Source organism: Ichthyophthirius multifiliis (genome assembly GCF_000220395.1).
Source record: "Ichthyophthirius multifiliis unplaced genomic scaffold scaff_1120509250958, whole genome shotgun sequence".
Lineage (NCBI taxonomy): Eukaryota > Ciliophora > Oligohymenophorea > Hymenostomatida > Ichthyophthirius > Ichthyophthirius multifiliis.
The window spans coordinates 1-14551 of NW_004086339.1; the positions used below are offsets into that span (position 1 = coordinate 1).

Here is a 14551-nt window from a genome sequence, read left to right on the forward strand (position 1 = left end):
TTATTAACATTTAATAATTTATTAAATGTAAATTTTTATAAAATAAATATTAATTTAATTGTATTATTTGTATAATATTTTGATTTGTATCTTATATTTATTTAAAGTTATTTTTTAATTAATAGGGTTCATATATATTTTTCATATGTTTTATTTTCTTATTAAATTTTTATTTTAATTTATTTTATTATTGGTTTTTTTCAATATTATTATTATTAATTAGTCTAAATAATTAAGTTAAATTATTAAAAAATTATAGTAATTAAGATGTATAATATATATAAAAAATAATTGTTTAAAAAAATAATGTATTTATTTTCAATATATAAAAAAAATGTTTTTATTATATTTAAATTTAACCTTATTAATAAAAAAGCATAATAAATTCTAAAAAAAATATTTTATTAATTACAAATATAAGAAAATAAAGTTATAATTTCAATTTCTAAAAATGTTGGCATATTTTTAAATGATCGTATTTTTATTAAATAAATAATCAAATATTTTTATAAATTTAAAACAAATATAATAACTATTTAATTTAATATAATAAATAGATTAATTATTTATTTAAGGCTTAAAAATATTATTATTTTTACTTAAATATAAAATATATAATATTTGCTTAATATATTATATAATAAAATATAACAAAAAAGATTATTATATCAAATTTATTATTAACTATTAATAAAACATATAAAACATAAATATATCTAATTATTAATATTATTAATATTATTATTATTATTACTATTATTATTATTATTATTATTTATTTTATTTACTTTTATTATATTTTTATTATTTTTAAATCATTCATTATTATTTTTAAGTTTAATATTTTTTATTAAAACTGTTTATATTGAACTAATTTTTTATATATTATTTTTTTATATTAACTAATTTATTTAATCACATAATTTATTAATTTTATCTTTTAATTATAGATTTTTTTATTTTTATTAACATAAGATTAATTTTTAATATCAATAAATAAATTCATCATAATATAATAATTATTATAATTTTTTTTAAAAGATAAAATAATACTATAAATTTAATTTATTTTAATTAGATAATTTTTTTTTACTTTTCTAATATTTTATTTCTATAGATTTAATTTATTAAATTTTAATTAATTATTTATATTTTTAATATTTAAATATTTTATTAATTTTTTTTCATAAAAATATTTAAAATATTAATAATTATTATAATATTTATAATATATTTATATTATTATTATTGATATATTAATATTATTAATATAAATTATTAAAAAATATCAAATATAGATTAATATAAATATATATATATATATATATATATATATATATATATATATTATTATTTTTTATAATAATATATAAATAGGCAAAATCATATATTAATCATTTATATCACATTTTATTAAAATAATAAATAAATTAATTGTAATTTTATATATAGCTATTCTTTATGATAATATGAAAAATAATATTAAATATGGAATGTATATCACAAACTATTAGTAAATTATGTATGTTTTAATAAAATAAAGATTAATATTTTCATAATTATATTAAGTTATATAAAATTATTTATATTAATTATAGATAATTAATGTTTAATAAAAAAGAAAGACAATTGGAGATAAATAAATAATAATAATATAATATATTTCAATTTATTATATATTTTATATAGATAGATTTGTAAAATTAAAATATAAATAATTTAAATATATTTATGATAAATATATATAAAAAAAAAAATATATTAAACGAAAAAAATATTGATTATTTTTAAAAAAAATTGTGTATATATAATATATATAATATATAAATATATATACATTTATATTTATATTTTTTTAATTAATTTATATTTTTAATATTACAATTATTTACAAAAAATCCTTTTATTATTGTTAAAATTATAAATTTAATTTAAATTATATATGAGTTTTTTTGTTTTAAAAAATAATATTATTTAATTTTTTTATTAAAAAAAAAAAATTAATAATTTTCTATTTTTATTATTTAAATAAATCTTTTTCAAATATATATGTATACTGTTTAAAAATTATTTTAGAAAAATGAATTTCTTCTTATATTCACAATTAATAATTTTTAAACATCTAACAAAGAAATAATTTTAATTTTTAGAGGTTTTTTAATCTTCTAAATTTTATATTCGTCATAAATTTCTTATAGTAATTAATTATATTTTTATTCCATTATATCTAATGGATCTACGAATCCTTCTTTATCTCTATTTTAAGCCACATATTCATTTTAACATCCAAAAGTTTTGAAATACTTTACTATATCATCTACACTATATTCCGAATATACATACTCTTGTTTCTTCACTACATCAGCGAATTTTTCCTCAAAGCTATATCCTGAATATCCAGCAGGTAATTAAGCTAAATCACAAAAAGGCATAAATACAGTTTCATTCCATTCTTAAAAAATCTCATGAGATTTATCTTTGATTTTTTCGCTTATCTATATTTCTTTATCAAAATTAAGTTCTATTGTTTCCGCAGCATACCCAAATACACCCAAACACCCATTTTTCTTCAAAATCTTCTAACCTACTAGTTTTAAAAATGCAGGTACATCAAACCAATGTAATGCTTCCCCAATAGTAACTAAATCATATTAAATAGGGAAGTTTCTTTATTACAAAGCTTAATCTAAAGAATGGCCATCCGATCTAAAGAATTTAATTCTGTCTTCGCAGTTTAATTATTATATTTTTTGCTAAACTACTCCTAGCTATTTTTCAGATAAATCAGTGGCAACAGCTTATTAGAAATGGCTGTAAAAATTAAAAAGCAATTGTCCAGTACCACATGCTATATCGAGGTAGTTTTAGTGTCCAGGAACATATTTTAATGCTAATTCTAAGTGTTCTTTAGGATATTTAGGACGGAAAAGATCGTATTTTTGGCCTTAAGTTGTGTCATTACCAAAGAAGTCCTTTTGTTAGGCTGGCATTAATTTTTAAGAAGTTGTCATTTTTTTGTTTTATTATAATCTTTTTTTTTTATTTATAATTAATTATTATTTAGTATTAATTTTTTTTTTGAATTTTATATTGACAATTTTTATAAAAAATTGTTTTTTTCTTTTTTTTAAACAATTTTTTATTATGATTTTTTCCTCTTTAATTTATTATTTTTTATATTTAACTTTCTTTTTTAACACAATCAAATAAATTTAACAATTTTTATATACTTAATTATTTTAAAAATCAAATTAAATATTAAAATTTATTAAATAAATCAAATATAAGAATTTTTAAGTTATATATAAAGAATTTTTGAAAAAATAAGACTTTTTATAAAAAAAAATAAATATTTTTGTATTATCTATTACATTTACGTTATTTTAAGATTAAAGAAAAAATATATATATTTTATATTTTAAAATATTATTATTTATGATTTACATAATAATAATATCATATGTAATAAATAATATTTATATAAATGTTCTAGTTATATTATTTTTTAAATTTAATTATAATATTAAATAATTTTATGATTTTTAAACAAATAAAATATTATAAAAAATAATTCTTATTAAAAATAAAATATTTTTATTTTTAATTTATTTATTATATTTGATTTTTAGAATAATATATTCATTATAATTTTTTTTTATTATATATAATATTGTATAAATATATATATATATAAATATTCGTTTTTTATATATAATTTCATTTCGTATTAATTATTTTTAGCTAAGTTTTATTATATCTTTTTATTAAATTCGATATTTAATTATTTATTATTTATTATTATAATTTTTTATTTATCAATAATTTATATATATAATGTTATTAAATACTACAGATTATTAGAGTTTTTTAAAAGATCTTATATTGAAAAAGTAGAAAGCATTTAGTATTTAAATAAGAAAAAAATAAATAAATTTTTGTCTAAAAAAATAAAGAATCCGCCATGAAAGCAAATAAAATACTATAAAAATTATAGAATAAAACTTAGACATCGATAATAATAAAGATTAAAACTTAAATAAATGCTTTTAAAAATAATAGTTTTTATAATTTTTAAACAAAATTCTAGACTATTAAATTTTTTCTTAAGAAGAAATCGACTATTTTTTCAATTATTAAATTACATATGAAATTGAATAAAATAATCAATTAGATTAATAAATAATTTAGAATCTAATTAAAGTTAATAAAATATTAAAATATGACTAATAAAGCAATCAATAAATAGTTTTCTTATCATTATAATTGATACATAGAAATTTAGATAAAATCATTATTATAATTGATTTTGTAAAATAAATATTAATTATATTTATTCAAAAAAATATATAAATAATATAAAAAAATTAGAAGGATTTATTAGAAATATTTTCATAAGACTTAAATAATATAAGTTCTCAACTATTATGTATTGAATGTATTACAAAAATATTCTCTTAAATAAATGACAATTAAAAATAATAACTTCTTTCTGATTTTTAAGAAAGCAATCCAATATTATAAACAATATAAATTATTAATTAATAATTTAAATAAGCCCAAAATTTGAATTAATTCGAGTATTTTTTTTAACTTTTAACGTAAATATTTGATTTATATGAATTAGTATTTGACTATGTAATTGAATATAACACAGCATTATAATAAGCTTAAAATATATATAAACTTATATTTGATAATTCAATCCAATTTATATTTATGCACAAATAAATTCCAAAATAAATAATTTAGAACATACTAAAAATAACATATATTTATATAAAATACACATAAAATAAAATATATGCATTTACTAGAATATTAAATACAAATTTTATAAATTATATTTACGAAATTTTACAAGATTATGAAATAATATTATACTAAATCGAAGATTATACATTAGTCAAATATATTTTATTAATAATTTAATATTTTTCAAGTTTAGATTGTAAAAGTATTTCAGGTAGTGTTTTTTTAATTGAAAGAATTAATTTATTAATAAGCTTTTTATTAAAAGAAAAAAATAATATAAATCAAATTGTTATGTGTATTTTTTCTAATTTTAGCATTGATTTTTAAAAGTTTAATCATTTTATTTTCAAAAGCTAGCCTTTTTGGAATAATTTACATTTAATTACAAAAAATACTCAATCTTAAGGATTAATACAAGAAATATCTTTGACTCTTAGTGTTATTTTTTAAAATTATTATTAGTTTTGTGATTTTAATATATTCTTATAGAATAATGGCTTATAAATATTTTCATTTATTATTAAATAATATGAAGATTTATTTAGTGTTAGTAATTGCTTGAAAGCATTAAATTATTGTCTTATTTAATTAATATAGAATGGATTATATAATTAAATGAAAGTTTTTAAAGTTTAATGTTAAAAGTACAATATTTTATAGTATGTAGATTATTTACAATAAAATGAATTTTAATATAAAGAATATGAAATGTAAGACACAGTATAGTACTTTTATGATTTATTTTACTATGATATACAAGGGAATTATTAAGACCCTCATGATATTAAAAATTATTGAAAAAAAGAAAAAATATAATATTTATACATATATATTTTAATTTAAATAAAAAGAAAATTATTTTTATACTCAAATAATAATAATATTTTTATTTATATATAATTTAAAAAAAATATAGATAAAATATATATAATCATTTCATATAAAGTTTCTTATAATATTAAGATAAAAATAATATATATATATGCATTATTATAATCATATAAATTTATATATTTTTATGTGAAATTTCTTCTTTTAAAAGGAAAAACGTTATAATAAACAATTATAAAATATAATAAAAAAAATTAATAAAAAAAAAAAAACAAAACAAAGCAAAAAATGAGTTGTTAAGTCTGCTTGTTAGAAATAAAAAAAGAGACCTTAAAATCGCGTTAAGATAACCCAGACTTCGACCTAGAATACGAATGTATAAAAGAAATATGTTCCGAATGTATAAAAAATTGGATTATAAGTTAAATAAATGCTTTATGTTTTCAAATGGACTTAAATATTTTTAAATGTATAAATGAGAATTGTTGTATAAGAAATCACTCTTTATCTACTTTTATATAATCCTATATAGAAAAAGACTATTAAGACTAAATAGAACTACAATTAACTAAAAAATATTTACAAAAGTAATATGATACTACCATGTGTCCTAAATGTGATACATATTACACTACTGAACTCATCTATTGTTCTAATAACTATAATTGTAATAATTGCTTTTATACCTGGTAGGATAAATCACAAAAAGAAACAAACATTTTTTCCATATTATTTTTCTATGATATCCTTTCTTATCTCTTTGAAATAATATTAACTAAATTTTGTCCCTAATGTAGTATATCTATATAAAAAATAGGCGGATGTTAGCATATGACATGTAAGAAATGCAAATTCGAGTTTTGTTGGGTTTGCAAACAAAATTATAATTTTCATTCCGAAATTCGATGTTTTGCTTATGTGTTGTGCACAAAAGGGATCATTGTATATATTGGCTATAATGTCCTGATAATATTTAATTAAGAAAATATACTATATAATTCACTATATTGGATTTTATCTTGTTTTTTTAAGTTTATTTACTATAATTTGTTTATTGTCATTTCTTGGTTTATTATTGGAAGTTTTTAAGAATACATAAAGATGTTTTTACCTTCTAGAAAAAAGCTAGGCTATGTTTATAAAAAAGAAATAAAAAATAAATCACTTTGCATTTGCCTATATATGATTTTGTCTTTAATTGTTTTTATTATTATTACTATTAATATTGAGTAGTCTTTAAATAATTTGTTTGTTTTTTGTATAGGAGAATTTCTTTTTTTAATTATAGGATTTATTATTTATAAATCTTACTCTTTTGTATATTAAACATGGTTGTAAAATGTTATATGAATTTTTTATTTAAAAAATATATATATAAAAAGAATTAAAGACATAAAAAAAGAGTATTAAATATAAATAAATACATATTTAATAAATATATATATATATATTTATATATAAAAATAGAATATTTATAATTATTTAATTCATTATATTTATAACAAAAATTTCTTATTTATTTTTTTATTTAAAAAAAAATATATATATATTTAGTTTAAGAGAAAATAATTATATTTTTTATATATATTTATATATATATTTACTTTTTTTTTTCAAAGATTTCATGTTTTTTTTTTTAATATATAATTAAAAATATACTCTTATCAATTTAAAATTTTGATTTATTTTTTTTTATTTTTAACATCTCCTTATTTATTATTTTAATAGCTATATTGTAGTTAACTTTAAGAAATAGAAATCGACTTCTAACCAATCTCCTTATCATTTTTATATTATTATTAACAATTTCCTTAAAAAGTACTTTCCATTAATTCCGGATTTTCTTAAACTCTTACAATATCTTATGCTTGATAATATTAATTAAAATTTTATTAAACTAAATTAACAGGTTAGCTTAAATTTCTTCTTTTCTTATATTCTTAATAATTCTTATATGAAACCCTTTCGACTGTCCTTATAGGTGGTAAATATTCTATATAATTTTCTTAAATATAATGTGGTATATATTCTGTTTGATATACAACAGCATAATAGTCTAATATTTTATGCTATTTTGGAATAACTTAAGTTACTTGAACTTGATCATATTCTATTACTTTTTTTTCTACAGGCAAATATTCAAATCTAGATGAACCTTTTAATACTTAATATTTATTATTGGAACCTTTATATTATAGATCTTGGGATTATAATTGACTTTAATAAGTTGAATGTGTTCTCCTTTTAGATTCTGGAATTTAGAATTGATATTTGTAATGAATTGGAGAATTTATAATTTTTTTAGTGGAATATTATCGATTATTAAGTAATAGTACTTTATTTTAAAAAGAATGGCTCATTTTTTTGTTTTTTATTTTGCTCTTTTTTGTGGTTAATTTTATTCTTAAAATAGTATATTTAAATAGAAATATTAAATATATTTTTTTTCAAATAGTATATAAATATATATAAGTAATTAATATATATATTATTAATAATTTATATATTATATATATTTATAATTCTTTTTTTTTCATTTATGATTTAGTAATTAAAATTTAAATATAATTTTTGAAAAAATATATTAAGCAAATAAAAATTATTGACATTATTCATATTTTCATAAATAATATAAAAAATAAGCTTATAATTAAAAGACCTATATTTAAAAATTGATTTAAGTTTTATTTTAATTTTTAATATCATTCTGATAAAAAATTTTAAATTAACAAATTATATATAATTGAATAAGTCTTTTTTTAAATTAAAATAAAAAATATTATTAATTAAATTAGAAAAAAATATTTATTTTTTATATTTATATATATATATATATATTTTTTTTTTTTTTTTTTATTTATATTTATATATATATATATATATAAATTATTTTTAATTTATCAATATAATAAAGTATTATAAAATAAAATCTATATAAAAATGAATTTTGTTGATATAGATTTATTAAGATATTAAAGAAATTATTCTGAATTAAAAAATGTTTTATAAAAAATACAAATAAATATAAATAATAAATAAGAAAAGTAAATAATCTATATTAAAAAAATAATATAAATCTATAAAAAATAGAGATTTCTTTGAATATTTGAAATTCGAAGTCTAATGTTTAAGCGAAATTCAAATAAAATAAATTTAAGAATAATAATTAGTTGATTATTTTTTAAAAATCGATTAATTTAGTTCTAATTTTAATGAAAACTCCATATTAAATATAGTTAAAATTAAATATAATAATAAATATAAACTGATTTTATTTTAAATATTTTTATTTTTATTTTTTATAAAAAGGATTGTTTATCATTAAAGTTTTTCCTATGCTAATTTATATTTAGTTTTTAAAATTAAGATGTTAAAAAAGCAATATAGAATCAACTAAATAATGTTTTTTCAATTAAAAACATTTAATTAGATAAAGAATTATTCGAATTATTATTAAAACAACCATTAAGAACTAAATACATAATAGAAATATATTTATAACAAATTTTAAAGCCTGATTTACAAATAAATTCAGATATATATATAAATTTGATTTCAGAATGGTTTAGTATATTTTAATTCTTTTATTAAAACCATAAAGAAAATTATTATTAGAAATTTCAAGTTAAAAATAAATATAAATATAAATATAAATATAAATATAAATATTTATATATATATAAATATATATATAATTTTAAATTTTATATATTTATAGGGATTCAATAAAATTGATAAAAACCTATGTTTAATAGCTATAAGCAAGCAAATTTAAATGTTAAATAAAATCTAAAAAATTACCAACTTTTAAATTATTTAATCAATTCTTTAAATTTTTACCTATTAATATTCCGAAAGTTTTGGTATAGACACAATAATAACTCTAATTTATAATTTAGCTAAAAATATAATTCCTTACCTAAATACATAAGTATTATAAGATTAATTCAACTAAATAATATCAAGTATAAATCCTTTCTTAAAATTCTTTCAAATTTAAATCGAAATAAAAACTTGGGACAACCTGCTTATAGTTTGTTTAGGTCTAATACAAATCTAAATAGATAAAAAAGTAAACAAATATATGAAAAAAGAAGGAGCTATTATAGAATAAAGTAATCTTTTTAAACATATTCCTTAAGAAATTTACGACTCTTTGTATTTATTTACATGTATAAATTACACATAAACGCGAAACAAAATCAAGAAAATATAACGAGCAATTCTTTCACATAAAGTATATTTTTTGAAAATAAAAATAAAAATAAAAAAACAAAATAAAATAAAATAAAATAAAATAAAATAAACTAAAAAAGTTACCTTCATTGATAAATATAATAAACCTTAAAATAAAAAGAGAAAACTTCTCATTTTAATATATACAATTTATGATGGGAACCCCTTTTGACGACAATATATTAGGCATGAAAATGTGCACATAACTATATATAAGGGAAGAATACGCAAAACTATATTAACTTATCCAAAGTTTAACTTAATCCGATTAATTAAAAACACATTCATAATTTCCTTTATTACTATCACTTTCGTCGGTTTTCACAGGACTTAATTTAGGTAAAAACGAAGAAGGACTGGCCTTGGCTAAATTAAATTTATTGAACTTCAAAGAACTTTCTAAAAAAAGCAAAAAACAACTAATTTTAAATGAGGAAACATTATTAGCTTAAGTAGGATTTAACTACTATAATCTATACCGAAATGCACAATATTAGTAAGATAGAATAGTTTATTTGGCAAAAGTATTGAATATTTGGAATATTCTCATTCCATGAATGGAAATAATTATGTCGTATGCTTCATTTTGGCTAAAATTTATGCTAATACAATGTAACTGGAAAAAGCACTTCAATATGCAATTTTATGCTGCAATTTAAATCAATATTCTCAATATCCATTTATTTTATTAGCGCTTATTTATTCAGCTAAAGGAGAACTTGAAAGATGCCAAAAAATTATTTCCGAATTAATTAATGATTAATAACCTTCTTCTATTTTATATATTATTATGGCTTTTATTGAAACAGAAAGAATTATTTGGAATTAAGAAAAAAATCCAGATATAATAGTAGCAAATCATTTCGGAAAAGGAATAAATGAAAATTTAAAAATAGTAAATTATATATATATATATATGTATATATAAAAATCTAGATATATTTTAATTTATATATCTATTTTATATATTATATATCTTATTTCATATATTTATCATTATTTTAGTAATATAAATAAAGTTAATAATTTTAATAAATTATCACTTATATGATAAAAGCATGCTTAGCAGTACTTAAATTACCTATAACAAATGAATATTATGAGAATTTCTTTTAGAATTAAAAATATTTGGTACATATTAAAGATTTACATTCTTAAGAGATACCTCCAAAAATATATTTAGATTATATAAATGTATATTTTTTTTAATTTATAAATATTATAATTTAATATAAAGGTTTTATAATATTTTATTGATATTTTATTCCATTTAGAATATTATGAAAACATAGATAAAATTATAGAATTGTTAAATGATGGAAATAAAAAAAATATTGTTGACTAAGAATATTATGTAAAAAATATATTTTTTTGTTAATTTTATAAAATATTATAGAAAGCTTTATTATTAGAAAAGCTTGGTAAAATTACAGAAGCGATATAATAATACGAACAAATTCTAAAAAATGACTTTTATCATTTAAGGACAATGGTAAATCTAGCACTTCTTTACTTAAAATCTTAAAATGGAAATGAAATATGTAAAAAAAGCTTAGATAGGGCAACTGAACTTTTAATAGCTTCTTCTAAATTTAAAGAATCTTCTGAAATCTTGTATATTTATATATTTTTTATGTTTATTTATTTTTAATAAGGTTTGGGTTTAGTTAAGTTCATGCAATATAAGGAAATTACGAAAAGTCTAATTAATATTTAATAAAAGCACTTGAAAATAATAAAAAATAACCTATTATTTCTTATGATATATTACCTGATATATTGTTTTATCTCTGAAAATTATATTTATTTAATTAATATTAAAAAAAATTTTGTTTTTGTTTTTTTTTATATAAAAAATTAGCATTAATTTTATTTATTTTTTCCCACTTTTCTAAAATTAAAAATAAAAATACATTAAATTTTATATTCAAAATATAATATATATAAAAAATTAATTTCATAAAAAAAAATTAAATCATTAATAATGAACAATTTTTCCATCTTCATAAAAGATAATTAATTAGTCATCTAATATAAAAGAATTAACTATTTTTTTTTTTTCCTGATTAATATTAAACTTCATACATTAAAATAATTTATTATCTTCAAAATAACAGCATCCAATCTAAGTATTTTTCTAATAAATATATGGTAATGCAAACTATAATTTATTATTTTAGAAATTAGTATACTAAAGTACTTTTTTCTTTAATAAATACTTCAAATCGTTCTCATTAAAGTCTAAATTTCCATGTATTTAGTAATAAAAATGTATATACTAAGAAATATTTTCAAACCAAATTTTATTTTTAATAATTTGATTCGCAATATGAATTTTTAAAATATTTTAATCATTAACCCAATTATATATAACAAATTATTAGGTGTAATATTCTAAATAGCAAATATAGACTTTTTTACCTAATATAATTCTATTAATTCGATCTTCAAAGTATTTTTTTTCAATTGATTTTAATAATTTTTTTTACTTTAAATTCCATATATTTATAAAGTGCATTTAATTCAAAAACTGTTCTTTTTTTTCGCAGACACATAGTAAATTTTATTATAATTAAAAGCATTATTTTATTGAGTTTTTGCTAAATATACAATATAAAGTCTTTAAGATTTATTTTTTTGAAGAATTATATTGAATTTCTTAAACTTTTATTCGATTACAATTTGTAATTTACACCAATTGATTTTAGTTTAACTTAAAAATAAATAATTTCATATTCCTTTAATTATAAAAATTATTAATCACAAAAGGAGAATCACTGTTATAACTACTATTATCATGAGTTTCATTATCCTCATTTTCATAAAATATACTAGCGATATTATTATTAAAATTATTATTATTATTATTATTATTATTATTATTATTATTATTATTACTATTTTCAATATCATTATTATTATTTTCATTATTTTGGAAACTTTATATTTATTGAATATTATTGTTTTCACTAGATTGATTATTTGAATTTTCCTACTTTTTTTGTATATAATTTTATTTAAATATTAAACATATATATATTAAGTTAGTTTTACTTATTACAAATTCTAAAATTATTATCTATTATTTTATTAAAATATATTTTCTTATTAAATAATTTATTATTAAATAATATTTTCTTATTAATTATATTAGTTTATTCTTTATTAATTATTTAATACTTAAATATTATTATTAATAGAATCTATATATCTATTATAATAATTATTTATTTATTCAATACTTTCTTCACTTTAACTTTAATATTCTTCATTTTCATCGTTTTCTATTTCTTAATCTTAACTATATTCACTATTTTAATTATTATCTTAATCCAACCTTTCTTAATCCTCATCCCCACTATCACCATCATTCAAATCATTTTATGGCAGCATTAATTAATGAAAAAATATATGCACAAGTCTCTCCGGTCCAATTTATTAATGTAATTATGGTGGAACTAAATCAAATTCATTATTATGCTCTTAATCCACATTTTAAAAGATGAAAACTTCATGTAAAAAATCAAAAAAAGTTGGAATATTACTTAGTGAATTTCTAAAAAGATCAAAAGACTAAAATTTAATAAATTTCATTTTTTAAAAATCATATAAAGCAATACAATCTGCATATTAGTATTTAGCAAACGGAATAATACAATATTAAGAATTCAACTAAATAATTTTATAAATTCTGTTTATTTTTTTCTTTTATAATTCCGTATTTGGGAACTATTTTTTTTTATTATTTATTAAATCACATACTGATAAAAAGGGTTTACTTCTAATACTTTTTTCCTTTATTTTATTCTTTATTTATTCATTATATGCTAAATAAGCATTAGCATATTTCATCATTTTTTCCTATGTAAATCCTTTCACTAAATTAAAAAATATCTTCTTCAATTCTTATTAATAATAATTATTTTTTATTGTATATTTGGTCTTTATTCTTTATTAAAATTCCTTAAACGTATTATTTCCATTTACATTAGGTGGCTTTAATAATTGAAGGATTTCTTATAAATCACACTCGAAATCAAAGCTTTTAGTTTAGTATTTGTCCTATATATATGTAAATAATTATTCTTTAAAACATTCAATGTGTAAAAATGTATGAGTTTTGTGTAATCTTTGAATACATATTCTACAGATATATTTACTATTAAATATACAATATTAGTTAAAGCATATATATTCTATTTGACGTTTATGTATATTACATTGGTTAGGATTTTCGTTTATTAAAAAATCAAAAATATGATGTTATTTAATATTATTTAATCTTTATTCTAATATGTTTAGATTAGAATATTAATTTTAGTTTGTATTTCCCATTTATTTATTTTTTTATAAATATATGTATATTTTATTTTATTAATTCCTTTTTTTCCTTTTTTTTATTTTAATATATTATTAGTATTTTTTAAAAAATAAAAATAAAGAAAAAGTAGTTTGTATTCTATTTTTATATTGATTAATTATTTGTATAAAAATAAAAAAAAATTTCTATATATATATATTATTTTTTAATATATTTATATTATAATACATAATTTTAATATATTAGGTAGTTTTTAATCTATTTTAAATATACACTTCTATTGTATATATAATATAAAATTTTTAATTTTTAAAATATATAAGTTTTAAAATTTAAATTTCTCTTTAAAATTATATTTATTCTATAATTAATAAAATCTTTAAAAATAAATAAATTTCATAAAATAAAAAA

At 15.4% G+C, this 14551-nt stretch overlaps 2 protein-coding genes across 2 annotated transcripts, besides 27 other annotated features; both read left to right on the forward strand. All coding sequences in view use genetic code 6, as the record gives it.

The window, feature by feature from the left end:
• Positions 1–719: 719 nt before the first annotated feature.
• Positions 720–809: a microsatellite.
• Positions 810–859: 50 nt separating this feature from the next.
• Positions 860–914: a microsatellite.
• A 277-nt stretch (positions 915–1191) lies between these two features.
• Positions 1192–1268: a microsatellite.
• Positions 1197–1273: a microsatellite.
• Positions 1227–1282: a microsatellite.
• Positions 1283–1302: 20 nt separating this feature from the next.
• Positions 1303–1348: a microsatellite.
• A 211-nt stretch (positions 1349–1559) lies between these two features.
• Positions 1560–1605: a microsatellite.
• A 131-nt stretch (positions 1606–1736) lies between these two features.
• Positions 1737–1778: a microsatellite.
• A 24-nt stretch (positions 1779–1802) lies between these two features.
• Positions 1803–1836: a microsatellite.
• Positions 1837–3011: 1175 nt separating this feature from the next.
• Positions 3012–3050: a microsatellite.
• Positions 3013–3050: a microsatellite.
• Positions 3040–3072: a microsatellite.
• A 171-nt stretch (positions 3073–3243) lies between these two features.
• Positions 3244–3297: a microsatellite.
• Positions 3298–3543: 246 nt separating this feature from the next.
• Positions 3544–3593: a microsatellite.
• A 181-nt stretch (positions 3594–3774) lies between these two features.
• Positions 3775–3816: a microsatellite.
• Positions 3817–5819: 2003 nt separating this feature from the next.
• Positions 5820–5850: a microsatellite.
• A 163-nt stretch (positions 5851–6013) lies between these two features.
• IMG5_119230 (hypothetical protein) lies at positions 6014–6418 on the forward strand (the record flags this gene model as incomplete). Its single annotated transcript, XM_004034450.1, has 1 exon — positions 6014–6418. The coding sequence occupies one exon, from the start codon at positions 6014–6016 to the stop codon at positions 6416–6418; it is 405 nt and encodes a 134-aa protein (XP_004034498.1).
• Positions 6419–7106: 688 nt separating this feature from the next.
• Positions 7107–7164: a microsatellite.
• Positions 7154–7186: a microsatellite.
• Positions 7187–8044: 858 nt separating this feature from the next.
• Positions 8045–8103: a microsatellite.
• Positions 8104–8345: 242 nt separating this feature from the next.
• Positions 8346–8389: a microsatellite.
• An 820-nt stretch (positions 8390–9209) lies between these two features.
• Positions 9210–9278: a microsatellite.
• Positions 9279–9832: 554 nt separating this feature from the next.
• Positions 9833–9896: a microsatellite.
• A 78-nt stretch (positions 9897–9974) lies between these two features.
• IMG5_119240 (hypothetical protein) lies at positions 9975–10591 on the forward strand (the record flags this gene model as incomplete). The annotated part of the gene is made up of 1 exon (XM_004034451.1): positions 9975–10591. One exon carries the CDS (start codon positions 9975–9977, stop codon positions 10374–10376), a length of 402 nt encoding a protein of 133 aa, XP_004034499.1. The 3' UTR covers positions 10377–10591.
• Positions 10592–10758: 167 nt separating this feature from the next.
• Positions 10759–10823: a microsatellite.
• A 384-nt stretch (positions 10824–11207) lies between these two features.
• Positions 11208–11239: a microsatellite.
• A 1418-nt stretch (positions 11240–12657) lies between these two features.
• Positions 12658–12751: a microsatellite.
• Positions 12752–12899: 148 nt separating this feature from the next.
• Positions 12900–12971: a microsatellite.
• A 1463-nt stretch (positions 12972–14434) lies between these two features.
• Positions 14435–14475: a microsatellite.
• The last annotated feature ends 76 nt before the right edge of the window (positions 14476–14551 follow it).